A 13183-nucleotide genomic window follows, 5' to 3' on the forward strand; every position below is an offset into this window, starting at 1 on the left:
CTTCATTCTGCCAGCTGTCTTTCTTACATCCAACTTGAGGGAGATACAGAAGGGACTAGGCAGTCAGACAAGATGGCCAGTGAGGAGGCTGGGGGTAGGTGAGAACAATGGAGCATAGAGAGGGTCTTCTGATGAGGTCAACTTCCTGCTTGACAAAAGCACTCATGGTCAGATAGATCTGCAGACAGAGGGGGTACCAATCAATAACAGAGAGGAGGGCATGAACAGGGAAGGAAATAAGGAAAGGAGGAAATTCCAGAGACCATTAAAAAAAAACACAAAAAACCCAACAACTCCCCCCCCCACCAACAAAAAAAACCCAAACAAACAAAAAAACACAAAAAAGCAAAAACAAAACAACAACAACAAAAAACTAGACCTAAAACTTCCCCACCAGATTTCCAGCTCTGAGGCACCTTTGGAAAAGTCCATCTCTATATCTCTGATGTTTTCCAAGAAACCTGCTGCTTGCTTGCTATCTCTGTGTCCTGTTCTTCAATTCTTTGCTGAACAGAGACTACAAACCCATAACACAATCGTTCTATATTTAAAGCTAACTACTCTATTCTGAAAATAGACCACAGGACTTTTTATTTCTCACAAACTTTCTCATTGTTCTGCTCTCCTCCTAGACCAATTCAGTTAGACATCCCACACCATTCTGCACCCATAATTAATTACATTAGCCATTTCAGTTATTTTGTTGGCTTAGACAATTCCTTTGAAGGTGGACTATGTTTTTTCCAAAGACAGGACATAAGTTGTGTTTTTTTTTTTTCCCGAGTGTTGAGCCCAGTGAGGCAGGAAGATAGGTCTCTCATAGGTAGCCAGGATAAGGGTATTGGGAAAGGAAATGAGGGGAGGGAGACAACATGTCAACCTGAAAGGAGACATCAAGTCTGCAGGACATTGTGACTTGCTACTCTTTGTCAGCTTTAGCCACTACAACTTCTTTTGAGTTAGAATACCTGTTTCTGTTCCTCACAGCTTCAACCATAGCAGCCCTTTCTTAGTTACTCTTACCCCTACCCCTAGCAATGGCCAACCACAAAGCAGACCCCTACCGGAAATGCTTTGTCTTCCCTATAGACGTGTCACACCAACTGTCCTCTTAATTATGTAATTAAGGGATTGAAATTAAGCACTTCTGATAGTTTTATTAAGTTCAGAGTTTGAAGAGCTTGATTGGTTCATTCTGGCATCCCTCACCCCACCAATACCTGTGCTGAGCTGTCAGGTCTGCCTTAAAAAACTCCTACAGTTTCTTAAAAAGAAATCTTTTGGCATCCCTCTGTTGGGGCCCCTCGTTTTTGGGAAGTCTCCTTTCTATTACTCTAATAAATCCAATTACTTTATTCTCACCCTTGTGTCTGTGAATTTCATTCCTCAAATTCATAAGACAAAGAACACAATTGTCTAATTCTGTGTTACACCAGGACTGCTGTACCACTGAGTTACATACCCAGACATTTTTATTTTTTATTTTTTAAATTGCTGAGACTGTTCTTGAATTTGCAATCCTTCTGCCTCAGCCTCCTAAATCTCTGGGATTACAGAGTTGCAGGATTACAGGTGTTTGCCACCATGCCTGGCTCAGTAACTTTTTACACTGAGTGTGGTTGGCATTTCTGAAACAATACTTTAGATTTCAAAGCAGTCTTAGAAACTCTTTAATCAGCATTAAAAAGAGACTAGAAAGAAACTTCTGCTATCAGGTGCCCATACCTATTATCCCAGTGGCTCAGGCTGAGGCAGGAGAATCGAAAGTTTGAGGCCAGCCTCAGCAATTTAGCAAGACCCTGTCTCAAAATTGGAGAAAAAAAAAAGAAAATAAAAATGGCTGGGGATGCAGCTTAGTGGTTAAGCAATCCTCAGTTCAGTCCCTGGAACAAAAAAAAAAAAAAAAAAAACTGTGGTAGGCTGGGGTTGTAGCTCAGTAATAGAATGCTCACCTAGCGTGCATGAGGCACTGGGTTCAATCCTCAGCACCACATAGAAATAAAATAAAGATACTGTGTCCACCTAAAACTAAAATATAAATATTAAAAAAATTAAAACCAATTGTGCTCTAAGGAGGCCCCAATGGGAGAGGTGACTGGTTCATCAGGAGGGCCAACTGGGGAGCTTTGTAAGTATCTGAGACATTTTACTGTCATTACTGTGGTGGAGGATGGGTTAGGTTCTACTGCTCATTGCACTCCACAAATTGGCAAGAAAAATAGGTTTTATCCAAAGCTAGTTTTAAAGAAAGATTGAAGGAACTTTTATGTTAAAAATTTGCATCTTTGCAAACCTGAAGATCTAGAAAAGCTTTTATGAGAGGTGACAAAGTGGGGCGAAGGACAGGAAATAAACGTGTGCAGGTTTAGTTAGACTATGCTGGACAGGGAACACGTCAATGGTGTCAGGAGGAGAAATTTCTATTCTCAGCTTCTTTGGTGTGTCTCTGGGGTTGGGGAGGAAAGATTCTTCAGCCAGTACTCTGAATATGAGGAAGTTGCCCCTAATTTCAAAAGAGCTTTTAATTTTATAGGGCATCTGCTTTGCTGCAATCTGGCAAAGTCTTTGCAGCATGATCTTTCACCTTGACTAGTTTTTCAGATTAGAGGCAAATGAAAAAGAGAGATTTTTCTTCAGAAAGGATTGATTGTGACAGAGAAAAAACACATGAGACTGATCTTGAGATAAGAACCTAGGAGGAGGTCCCAAGAGGAAATCCTGCTTATGGTCAGCAAAAAGATGCCAGGGTGTGTGGCTCAATCTTTCCCCTGTCCTTGAGCAGGGTGAGGACTCCACATAGGAAGGAAGGAGAAGAGAGAGGGATCAGAGTACAGATGTGTTGTTTCTATTCCATGAAAGGGCACTATTTCTTTTAATCCAGGTCCTCTTAGGGAAGGGAATCCCCTTAATTTGTTTTTGCTGGGGGTACCCCAAGTTTGTCCTCATAGTAACCTCTCATGTTGCTGTGGGAAATCCCCAACTCCAGTGGAGATTATTCTCTGCCCTTTTCCTTCCAGGAAACAACAAAACATGTAAAAAGAGCAGGACTATAAAATAAAGATATGCATTTGAACTCTTGCTGACCAGCTGCTACTGATATGACTGTGGGTGAGTTGGTGACTTTCGTATCAACAAGGATACTGATGCTTCATGAGCATGCTGGAACCATAAAGGAAATGACATTTAAGAATCTTAAATCCCAGCTGCATTTCTTGTAGAAATAGATAAAAGAATCATGAAATTCATATGGAATAATAAAAGACCCAGAATAGCAAAAACAATACTAAGCAGGAAGTGTGAATCAGGCGGTATAGCGATACCAGACTTCAAACTATACTACAGAGCAATAGTAACGAAAACAGCATGGTACTGGTACCAAAACAGGCGGGTGGACCAATGGTATAGAATAGAGGACACAGTAACCAATCCACAAAACTACAACTATCTTATATTTGATAAAGGGGCTAAAAGCATGCAATGGAGGAAGGATAGCATCTTCAACAAATGGTGCTGGGAAAACTGGAAATCCATTTGCATCAAAATGAATCTGAATCCCTATCTCTCGCCGTGCACAAAAGTTAACTCAAAATGGATCAAGGAGCTTGATATTAAATCAGAGACACGGCATCTGATAGAAGAAAAAGTTGGTTATGATCTACATACTGTGGGAGCAGGCTCCAAATTCCTCAATAGGACACCCATAGCGCAAGAGTTAACAACTAGAATCAACAAATGGGACTTACTCAAACTAAAAAGTTTTTTCTCAGCAAAAGAAACAATAAGAGAGATAAACAGGGAGCCTACATCCTGGGAACAAATCTTTACTCCACACACTTCAGATAGAGCCCTAATAACCAGAATATATAAAGAACTCAAAAAATTAGACAATAAGACAACAAGTAACCCAATCAATAAATGGGCAAAGGACCTGAACAGACACTTCTCAGAAGAGGACATACAATCAATCAATAAGTACATGAAAAAATGCTCACCATCGCTAGCAGTCAGAGAAATGCAAATCAAAACTACCCTAAGATACCATCTCACTCCAGTAAGATTGGCAGCCATTAGGAAGTCAAACAACAATAAGTGCTGGAGAGGATGTGGGGAAAAGGGCACTCTTGTTCATTGCTGGTGGGACTGCAAATTGGTGCAGCCAATTTGGAAAGCAGTATGGAGATTTCTTGGAAAGCTGGGAATGGAACCACCATTTGACCCAGCTATTCCCCTTCTCGGTCTATTCCCTAAAGACCTAATAAGAGCATGCTACAGGGACACTGCTACATCGATGTTCATAGCAGCACAATTCACGATAGCAAGATTGTGGAATCAGCCTAGATGCCCTTCAATAGATGAATGGATTAAAAAAATGTGGCATTTATACACAATGGAGTATTACTCTGCATTTAAAAATGACAAAATCATAGAATTTGGAGGGAAATGGATGGCATTAGAGCAGATTATGCTAAGTGAAGCTAGTCAATCTTTAAAAAACAAATACCAAATGACTCCTCTGATATAAGGGGAGGAAACAAGGACAGGGTAGGGACGAAGAGCTTGAGACGAAGATTTTCATTAACAGGGTTGAGAGGTGGGAGGGAAAGGAAACGAGAAGGGGAATCGCATGGAAATGGAAGGCGATCCTCAGGGTTATACAAAATGACATATAAGAGGAAAGGAGGGGTAAGACAAGATAATTCAAATGGAAGAAGTGATTTACAGTAGAAGGGGTAGAGAGAGAAAAGGGGAGGGGAGGGGAGGGGAGGGGGGATAGTAGAGAATAATATAGACAGCAGAATACATCAGACACTAGAAAGGCAATATGTCAATCAATGGAAGGGTAACTGATGTGATGCAGCAATCTGTATACGGGATAAAATTGGGAGTTCATAACTCATTTGAATCAAACTGTGAAATATGATGTATGAGGAACTATGTAATGTTTTGAACGACCAACAATAAAAAAAAAAAAAAAGAATCTTAAGTTCCTGGAACATAAGTACTCACTGAACATTACCTTTTTGTTGTTCACTTATTTATTCATTTATTAATTCATCATGAATTCAATAAATATTATTTCCTGTGCCAGACAGCACTAAAACAGACTGAATTTGGGGCTCCTCTGAAATTAAGAGCAACTTCTTTACCATGACCTAAGAATGGAAGCTGAAGGTCTGTCTCTCCTGAAGAAGCTGAGAATGGAGATTGTCCCCTCCCCAGGTGTGTCTAGCACAGGCTAAATCTGCACAGGTACATGTCCTGCCCTTGGTCTCACTTCCCTGCTGCTGCTTCTTTAAAAGCTTTCCTCTCCTTTCGAGATTTAAAAGATGGAACTTTTGAAATAAGTTTCCTCTACCTTCCTTTAAAGTTGTCTCTGAAGGAAACCTATTTTCCAATCAATTTGACTCTGAATATTTCTGGAGCAGTGGGCATTATTGTAGCCTAGTCTCTTCCCCAGCCTGGTAGCCCCAGCCATCTGTAGCACTAGAACAGAGCTGAGGGTAGAAGTTCACTAAAACACAATCACGACCCTTCAGATTCCTACTGCTTACTGGGGCAACAGAGAAGCAGATGGTCCTGCTGTGTGGAAAATGTGCTCTAAGAGGTTTTTGGAGGAAGTATGGGAGGACAGAAGAGGGTCACATAACCCCAAATTAGAAAGGAGTAGAGAAGATTTCCTGAAGGAGATGCTGCATACACTGTAAGTTCACATACTTTGATGGTATGGAAACAGACTTAGGGGGAAGGCATGCTTACTGGCTGAGAATGTCAGAGGGCTTAGTGTGTTCAAAGATGTGCAGGGAATTCAAGGAACCATGAATGGATGCAGCTATGTAGAGATCTGCAGCTCCTGTTGGAGCCGTGGGCATAGATCTGGTGGCAGTAGGAGATCAATATCATTCTTAGGAAATGTCATCCCCAGGAATGGAGCCCTGGAATGCATACTCCTGTTGCCTCTGCCCAGTGTTCCTGCTGCCTCTCATATTGCACTTGTGGGCACCAAGATACTGTCAGGAACTGAGGCAAGAAGCACAGAGAATGAAAGGGCACGAGGAGAGAATGATCTGATTTGCAGCAGCTTTACCACCTACTCTCCCTCTTCCTGTTGACTTCCAGCAATGATATGAAGGTGTAAAAGTAAAAGAAGTTTACTCAAGTCTGGGTTTGTGTAGCTTTTCCTTTCTTTTCTTCCATACCCTTCTCCCGTCCTTATGTTGCTTCAAGACTTTCTGTTTCCCTTTCATGCTTAACCTGAGTTGAAGCTTTTTGCCTGGATACTGGGGACATTTAAGAATCCTCAAATCCTATTGGACAGTGGGTGCAGGGCAGCCACAGTTTAGCACCATCATTTTTAATCGGAGGATCTAGTAGTTAAACAGCAGGGTCCAGTGGTTTCAGATATATATCATCAGCATTCTTCCCTTCATACTTATCCTATGTGCTTAAAACAGTATGTACAAATGTGGGGATGTAGCTCAGTGCGATGGTGCTTGCCTATTGTGCATGAGGCCCTGGGTTCCATTCTCAGAACTGAAAAAAAAATTCAAAAAAATACATAAAATATACTTAAGTAATAATAATTCTTTACAGTTTTATTAACTATTTAATATAATTAGAGCTTCAAATGAAAGATATGGTTTATACTAGGCTTTTCTGATATTGGAATGAGCTATTGAATTTCCTTATGGACACTCTGTAAATTTATGTTCTACAGGATGGACTTTGCTTCCTCCAGAATAAAATGAGATCATTTAAGATCTATCATTTAGTGAAGGTACAGTAGGTAGCCACTACAAATACAAAAAACAAAGCTGATATATTGGAATTTTTACAGGCTTCTTTGAAAAAAAATCAAAGTACTTTTAATAAATAAATTTTTAACAATATTGGTTCCATGGCAATGTCCTGAGAGTTTGTGAAAAGAGAGTGATACATTTGAAATGTTAGAAGGATGAGAGTGATGGAGTGAATTTCCTGAAGCTACATATTTCATGCATGCTCCTTTGGTTTCAATCTAAATCTAAAGAATGAGACAGTTTGCAGGTGCTATAGCTGCTGGGAAGGAAGGTACTCTGAAGAGAAGCCACCTAGTTACTTGGCTCTGGAGTTCTCTTTCGAATCAGAACTTGGACTGGGTGCCCTTAGGGAGAACTGGTAGTGTAACAGTCCATCCTGGAGATCGTGGATTCACAGAAATGTCCATATAGAGTAAGGAAATTCAACAGCTCATTCCAATATCTGAAAAGCCTAGTATAAATCATCTTTCATTAAAGCTCTTATTATATATGTTCTTTGTCTCTTGATTTCAAAGAATGAAATCCATGGATAAAAGGGTGAGAGCAAAGTAACGGGATTTATTAGAGTAATGGAAAGAAAGCAGAGCTCCCAAAGGGATGGGGTCCCAAGAGAGGGTTGCTAACAGGTTTCTTTTGTCTAGGGGCTTAAATAAATCCATAGGATTAAGGAAGTTAGTCCCTGACCCAATCTTCAGTGAGGAACTCACTGTCCATGAGCTCTTCATGAGCCCATTGGTCCAAACAAACTGGTAACTGAGCCCTTTTTTGGAGGGGTTCTCTGAACAAGTTAATGGCTGTCTCACTATTAGTTTTTCTACTTACATGGGAATGAGTCTGACCTTGATGAGGCCTAGCTTCTGTCTGTGTCTCTCAGCCTTGCTTCACAGAAACCTGACCTTGAAGGATTCCAAATTTCTTATCTGCCTATTCCAGCTTTTTCTCCTACCACAGTAGGAATTGACGTGTGTATATGTGTGTGTGTGTGTGTTTTGTGTGTTTGAGTGAGAGATGAGGGGGGCGGTGGATTATGTTCCACAGACATGGAAAGATTTTGAGATTTTAAAGTATTTCCAGAGTTCTTAACTTCCCTGTATTCCCAAGAATTTTTGTTTGAAATTCATTTATCTTTTGTTTTTTCCTGTTCAGGACCAAATCCTTCTGCTGGGCTCCCAGACCCTAGAGCCACAGAAACCACTGTCATTTTATGGTATTGACAAGGAGATCACCATTCACCTCACCCTGAAGGTGGTGAAGCCCAGTGACAAGGAGCTGCCTTTGTTTGTGGTGGAGGCAACAGATGAGGGGCAGAGGCACCTTCTGCAGGTGTGAAGGTCCAGCTCAGTAGCCCAGGTGAAAAAGATGATTGAGATTGTGTCTGGTGTGACTCCTGAGACCCAGATTGTGACTTGCAATGAAAAGAAACTGGAAGATGGGAAGATCATGGCAGATTATAGCATCAGAGAGGGCAATTTACTCTTTCTGACATGCTATTGCATTGGGGAGTGATTATCTGTAGTTGAGCTGGTTACCTGGAGAAAAGAGTTTATTGTCTTAGCTCTTACTTAGCAACTACGTTTTTCATGATTTCCCAAAAATTAATGAGAATGAGAGAATAGAGGAAGATTTGGGGGTGGGAGGAGGGGAAGATAAAGAGTATTTTTCAATTCTGATTCTTTGATTCTACCATAATTGATAGCAGGATTGTTACTAAGAATAGAAAATGTTTTTATTTTAGAGGTAGCATTCAAAGATAACTTGACATTTATTCCTTTGAAATGCCATTTCCTTTCCAACAGGATAAGATATTAAGCTTAGGTTGTGATTCAGTTCTACTGGGTTTTTTTTTGTGTTTATATATTAAGCTCAGTGCGTCATCTGTAATATCACTCAATATTGGTGAGCCAAAATAAATTTCCACTTATAGAGGGTATTAAAATGATTTATTATGAAATAACTTTTTTACTCCAACATGATTGCAATCCAAATAATAATTTAGAATTCTCCTTTTCTTATTTATAGTTGCTTGATATGACATGTACAGCCAAAGGAATGAAAAGTTGTGCTGTTTGTGTACAATGTACCAAAATGCTTTCTACTGTTATCTGTGACCTATTAGAACAAATAAAAAAAGAAGCGAGACCAGTAGAATTGAAGAAGAGGGTCTGGGGGAGGGAGGTGAGGAGAAGGAGAGGCACTGAGGAATAAAATTGATCAAATTATACAGTTTTATTGTGTGCATGTATGAATATATTATACCCCCCCCCAAATAAAATTTGCTTGGTATAAAACGAAATCTGACACCATACTTCCTCTTCTCCAGTCCCACACTCAATTAAAATTCTTATTTCTAGGGCTGGAAATGGAAAGATATTTTCCATGGGGATATAGATTTTGCATCTCTAGTGGACACTTCTTGGGGGTAGATGTGCTTCTGGAGGGAATGGGGTTTCTGAAAGTCAGGGGATTGTTACCAGTGTTGGCTCTGCCAGCCTTAGGGTCTAGGTTGGGCATATGGCTCTGGATGGAGGAGACTAGGGCTTGGCTTCTGCCTTTCCTCCAATGTTCCCTTCATCACTGGATTTCTGCTCCTCTCTTGGGAATTTGGGTTCCTTCCTACCTCTAATGTACTCCTCTATTTCATTGTCTCTCTATTTTACTTATTTATTTTTATGTGGTGTCAAGGATGGAGCCCAGTGACTCACACACTGCTAGGCTAGCGCTCTCAATGGGCCACAACCCCAGCCCCCTCATTGCCTCTCATGTTTCACTTACTGGTCACTTGTAGGTTTTTCTTATAACCCCAAACAAATCTTCCTTCTCCATCAGTTCTGGTTCATTCTTTTAAACTCGTTCAAGACCATCTCTTGTAGGAGAGTTTCTATGCGTTTAACCTGAATTCATTCAGCATAATTCCCTCAATTTATGGCTATTCCTCATAGCCTATGAGCCATGTGGGTACTGGCCACCTGAGCTGCTGTGGTGGGTACTGGCCACCTGACTAGATCTGCATTAGGTTGAGCTGGTTTCCCAAGAAGAGAGACCATGGTTCCTTTTTCTGGATGGATAGGGCCTGTGCTTTCCTTGTTGAGAGATGCCTGATGGCAAAGCCCACAGAATCTTCCATAGTCTTCATCAGACTGCCAGAAAACACTGTGTTGCTCATCATCTTAACTGCATGTGAAATTCTGACTATCTTCTAAGGATAAGGAAGCCCCATGCCCGCCCTTATGGTTTCTTTTTTCATTGGTGTAGGAGAAAGCCTGAGTAGGGGGAGGGTTTCCCACTGTGTGTGTGTGTGTGTTGGATATGAATATATATGATACAGGCATTTTCTCTGAAGAATTTGACCCTTATTTGATAAAACAACGCAACCTCCTCCCAGCCTTAGTCTCCCTAAGGACAAATCTTAAAAATTCTCATAAGAAAATGAAATGCCCCAAGACCAATGCAACTGTCTACTGGGCATTTCCATCTGTAGGCTCTGGGCTAAACCTTTTTCCCCTTCCAAAGCCACTTAGTGCCTGGCTTGAGTTCTCCCCAGACTCCCCAGGAGCCTCTTGGCTGCCTCCTTCACTTCCTTATTCCGGAGAGTGTAGATGAGCGGGTTGAGGGCAGGGGTAACCACAGTGTAGAAGAGCGACACGAATTTGCCCCGCCCCTGGTTGTAGCTGTGCGTGGGCTGCAGGTAGGTATAGATAGCAGAACCATAGAACAGACAGACGGCTGTCAGGTGGGAGCCACACGTGCCCACAGCTTTCCTCCGGCCTCCGCTGGACCGCATGCTCCATATGGCGTGGCCCACAGCGCCATAGGAGGCCAGGATGACGGTGGATGGCACCAGCAGTATAACCACGCGAGCGGCAAACATCTGGCGCTCTATGGTGTCTCTGCCGCCGCTGCAGGCCAGCTTGAGCAGCGCGGGGAGCTCGCAGATGAAGTGGTCCAGCTGGAGGGGCGGGCAGAGCGGCCGCGCGGCCAAGAGCGTGGTTTGGGCGGCGGAGTTGCTGAGACCGCCCAGCCAGGAGGTGCTGGCCAGCGCGCGGCAGAGGCGAGGAGAGGCTAGCCCTGCGTAGCGCAGCGGGCGGCACACGGCGGCCGCGCGGTCCAGCGCCATCACCGCCAGCAGGACGCACTCAGAAGATCCCAGGGCCAGCGAGGCGCACAGCTGTGCCATGCAGCCGCCGCGGGGCAGCCTGAGCGCCGATCCCCGCAGGTTGATCAGCAGTGGGGGTACCACGCTGGTGGTGAAGCCGGCATCCACCAGGGCCAGGTGGCAAAGGAAGTAGTACATGGGCGTATGCAGACGCGGGTCGCGCATGACCAGCAGCACTAGCGCGCAGTTGCCGGTTAGAGTGAGCAGGTAGCAGAGGAGCACAAGGGTGAACAGGACTGGCTGCAGGGAGGGCCAGTCAGAGAATCCCAGCAGGAGGAAGAGCTCCTCTGTGCTGTGGTTGGCCTAAAAGGAAAACTCCAAGAATATTTGGAAGGACGAAATAAAGGGTGACACTACTTTACAAGTAAAGGAAAACCCGGGATGTGGGCCTGGGGTAGAGCTGAAAGCATACAACAGTACCGATACATAATACTTTATGGATGGTAGTCCCATTTACAGACCTGAACCCTTAGTTTAGTTGCCATGTGCCAGCATTCCTTGTTTTATATATTTACAGCATCCTCTGGGGGGAGCTAAAACGTCTATTTTATGAATGCACAAATGTGGGCTCAGAAATGCTCATTAAGTTGTCCTAGGGTTATATTGAGTCAGTGGCCTTGTGTGACTTGTACTCAGTCTTGTCTGATTTCCAACTCAATGGTATTTTCAGCTGCCTCCCTAGTTCTGGTTGCACTCCCAAGACCAAGGAAGAAATCTGATCTTTCTTCTACATCAAAGCCCTTCACATTTGTGAAGACAGATTTCACTCTCAGCCTCTCTTTCCCTCTTTCCTGGTAAGTCTGTAGTCCCTAAAAATTAGGTCTCTATCCCATGCTTGCCCGAACTAAGAATTTATAGATCAGAATTATCACCTTCCTTGTTTTAGGTGCTTCACGTTTATGGAGCTGGGGCCAGCTCCTAACAGCAGACAAAGGCTGTTAGATCTCAAAGTTTTGTTTGAATTGTGAATACAAGCGAGACTTCATTAAGCTATTTCTTGTAACTACCTAAAGAAAAAGAGAACTCAAATCCAATTACTTAGAACCAGATATATACCTAGGCTCTTTACAATAGGACAGATTTACTTCTCTGTTTGCCCTATTAAACTCTCCCTCTTGGGTTGCCTCTTTTGACTTTACTGAACTACTTCTGGACTGGAGCTGCCTTAATCATGAATAGCTGTTTGTTGAAATAAACTTTAAAATGTTCTTGTGCCTCAGTTTACTTTATTTCTGGTGGTGCTGGGGATGGAACCCAGGGCCTGGTGCATGAACTGTGTCCCCAGTTCATCAGTCTACTTTTTAACACAACCCATGATTCTGCTGACAAGTGATATCTATTCTGTTTTTAATAAAGTCTGCTTTACAGTGTCCCTGCCCCTCTTGCCGTAGAACCTGCATGCTAGCCTTGAAACCAAGGTTCAGTCTGTGGAGGAAAGAACACTTTTTGGTAGACCAGAAATTGGGAAACCTTAGTCCTACCTACCATAGCTTCCTCTGGATGATTATTGGATATGGGGAAGTCACTTCATATTCCTCTGCTTCAATTTTATCACCTGTAAATTCAGGAGTTTGAACTAGATGACCTTTAAGGTTTCTGTCCTATGCTGAAGCTTTATTATCAAGCATTTCTCAAAGTAATGGAAAGGGAATGTGGGGAACAAAGGGATGTCCTCTCAGGGCATTTTGATCCTTGAGAATGATATCAAATTAAATATCCTAATGGTGCAGAAATGATCATGATTAATGAAATTTCCAAAGAAATCTTTCTACTGCTTGTTTCCTGGCACATATTATGATTTAAATAAATTTTAAAAAATTTTTGGTGGTGCTACTGGGAATTGACTTCAGGCTTTCACATATGCCACCACTGAGCTACATCCCCAGCCCTAGATAACTTAATAAAATATCACATTCACTGCTTATAATTTAAAAATCATAATCGTCTTATTTTTTATTTTTTAGGAAATGAATTCATTTTCCCCAACAAAGCATCTTGCTTATATGGTCCTCTCATTTTAGGCTCATCAGACAGAACAAATATTAATGTTGTGAGTAAAAACAAGGGCTCAGGAGCTAGATTGCCTGGTTTTAAGTCTTGATTCTGCTGTTTTCTAGCTGAATAATAACCTTGGACATGTTATTTAACCTCTGTACCTCCCTGCCCTCCTCCACCCCCATTTTCTTATTGAAAAAAGTAGTGGGTAAAATAAGTTAAATTAAAAAAAACTCTT

The 13183-nt window shown here is 42.1% G+C and overlaps 1 protein-coding gene and 1 pseudogene across 2 annotated transcripts; one reads left to right on the forward strand and one right to left on the reverse strand.

The window, feature by feature from the left end:
• The first annotated feature begins 6064 nt into the window (after positions 1–6064).
• Positions 6065–8482, forward strand: LOC144256714 (ubiquitin D-like; annotated as a pseudogene). The gene is made up of 2 exons (XR_013344209.1): positions 6065–6130; positions 7944–8482. The product of XR_013344209.1 is annotated as a ubiquitin D-like (transcript).
• Positions 8483–10311: 1829 nt separating this feature from the next.
• Positions 10312–12578, reverse strand: LOC113177796 (putative olfactory receptor 2I1). The gene is made up of 2 exons (XM_077801515.1): positions 12556–12578; positions 10312–11239 (listed from the first exon to the last, which is right to left on the reverse strand). The coding sequence occupies exons 1-2, from the start codon at positions 12576–12578 to the stop codon at positions 10312–10314; spliced, it is 951 nt and encodes a 316-aa protein (XP_077657641.1).
• Positions 12579–13183: the final 605 nt, after the last annotated feature.

The sequence above is a fragment of the Urocitellus parryii genome, chromosome 8 (assembly GCF_045843805.1).
Source record: "Urocitellus parryii isolate mUroPar1 chromosome 8, mUroPar1.hap1, whole genome shotgun sequence".
NCBI classification, from domain to species: domain Eukaryota; kingdom Metazoa; phylum Chordata; class Mammalia; order Rodentia; family Sciuridae; genus Urocitellus; species Urocitellus parryii.

Coding starts and splice junctions, on each gene's coding strand:
- LOC113177796 (XM_077801515.1), bottom strand. CDS start 12,578: ATGCTTGATAATAAAGCTTCAGC. Junction 11,240..12,555: donor CTTGATAATAAAGCTTCAGC/ATAGGACAGAAA, acceptor CAACCACAGCAC/AGAGGAGCTCTTCCTCCTGC.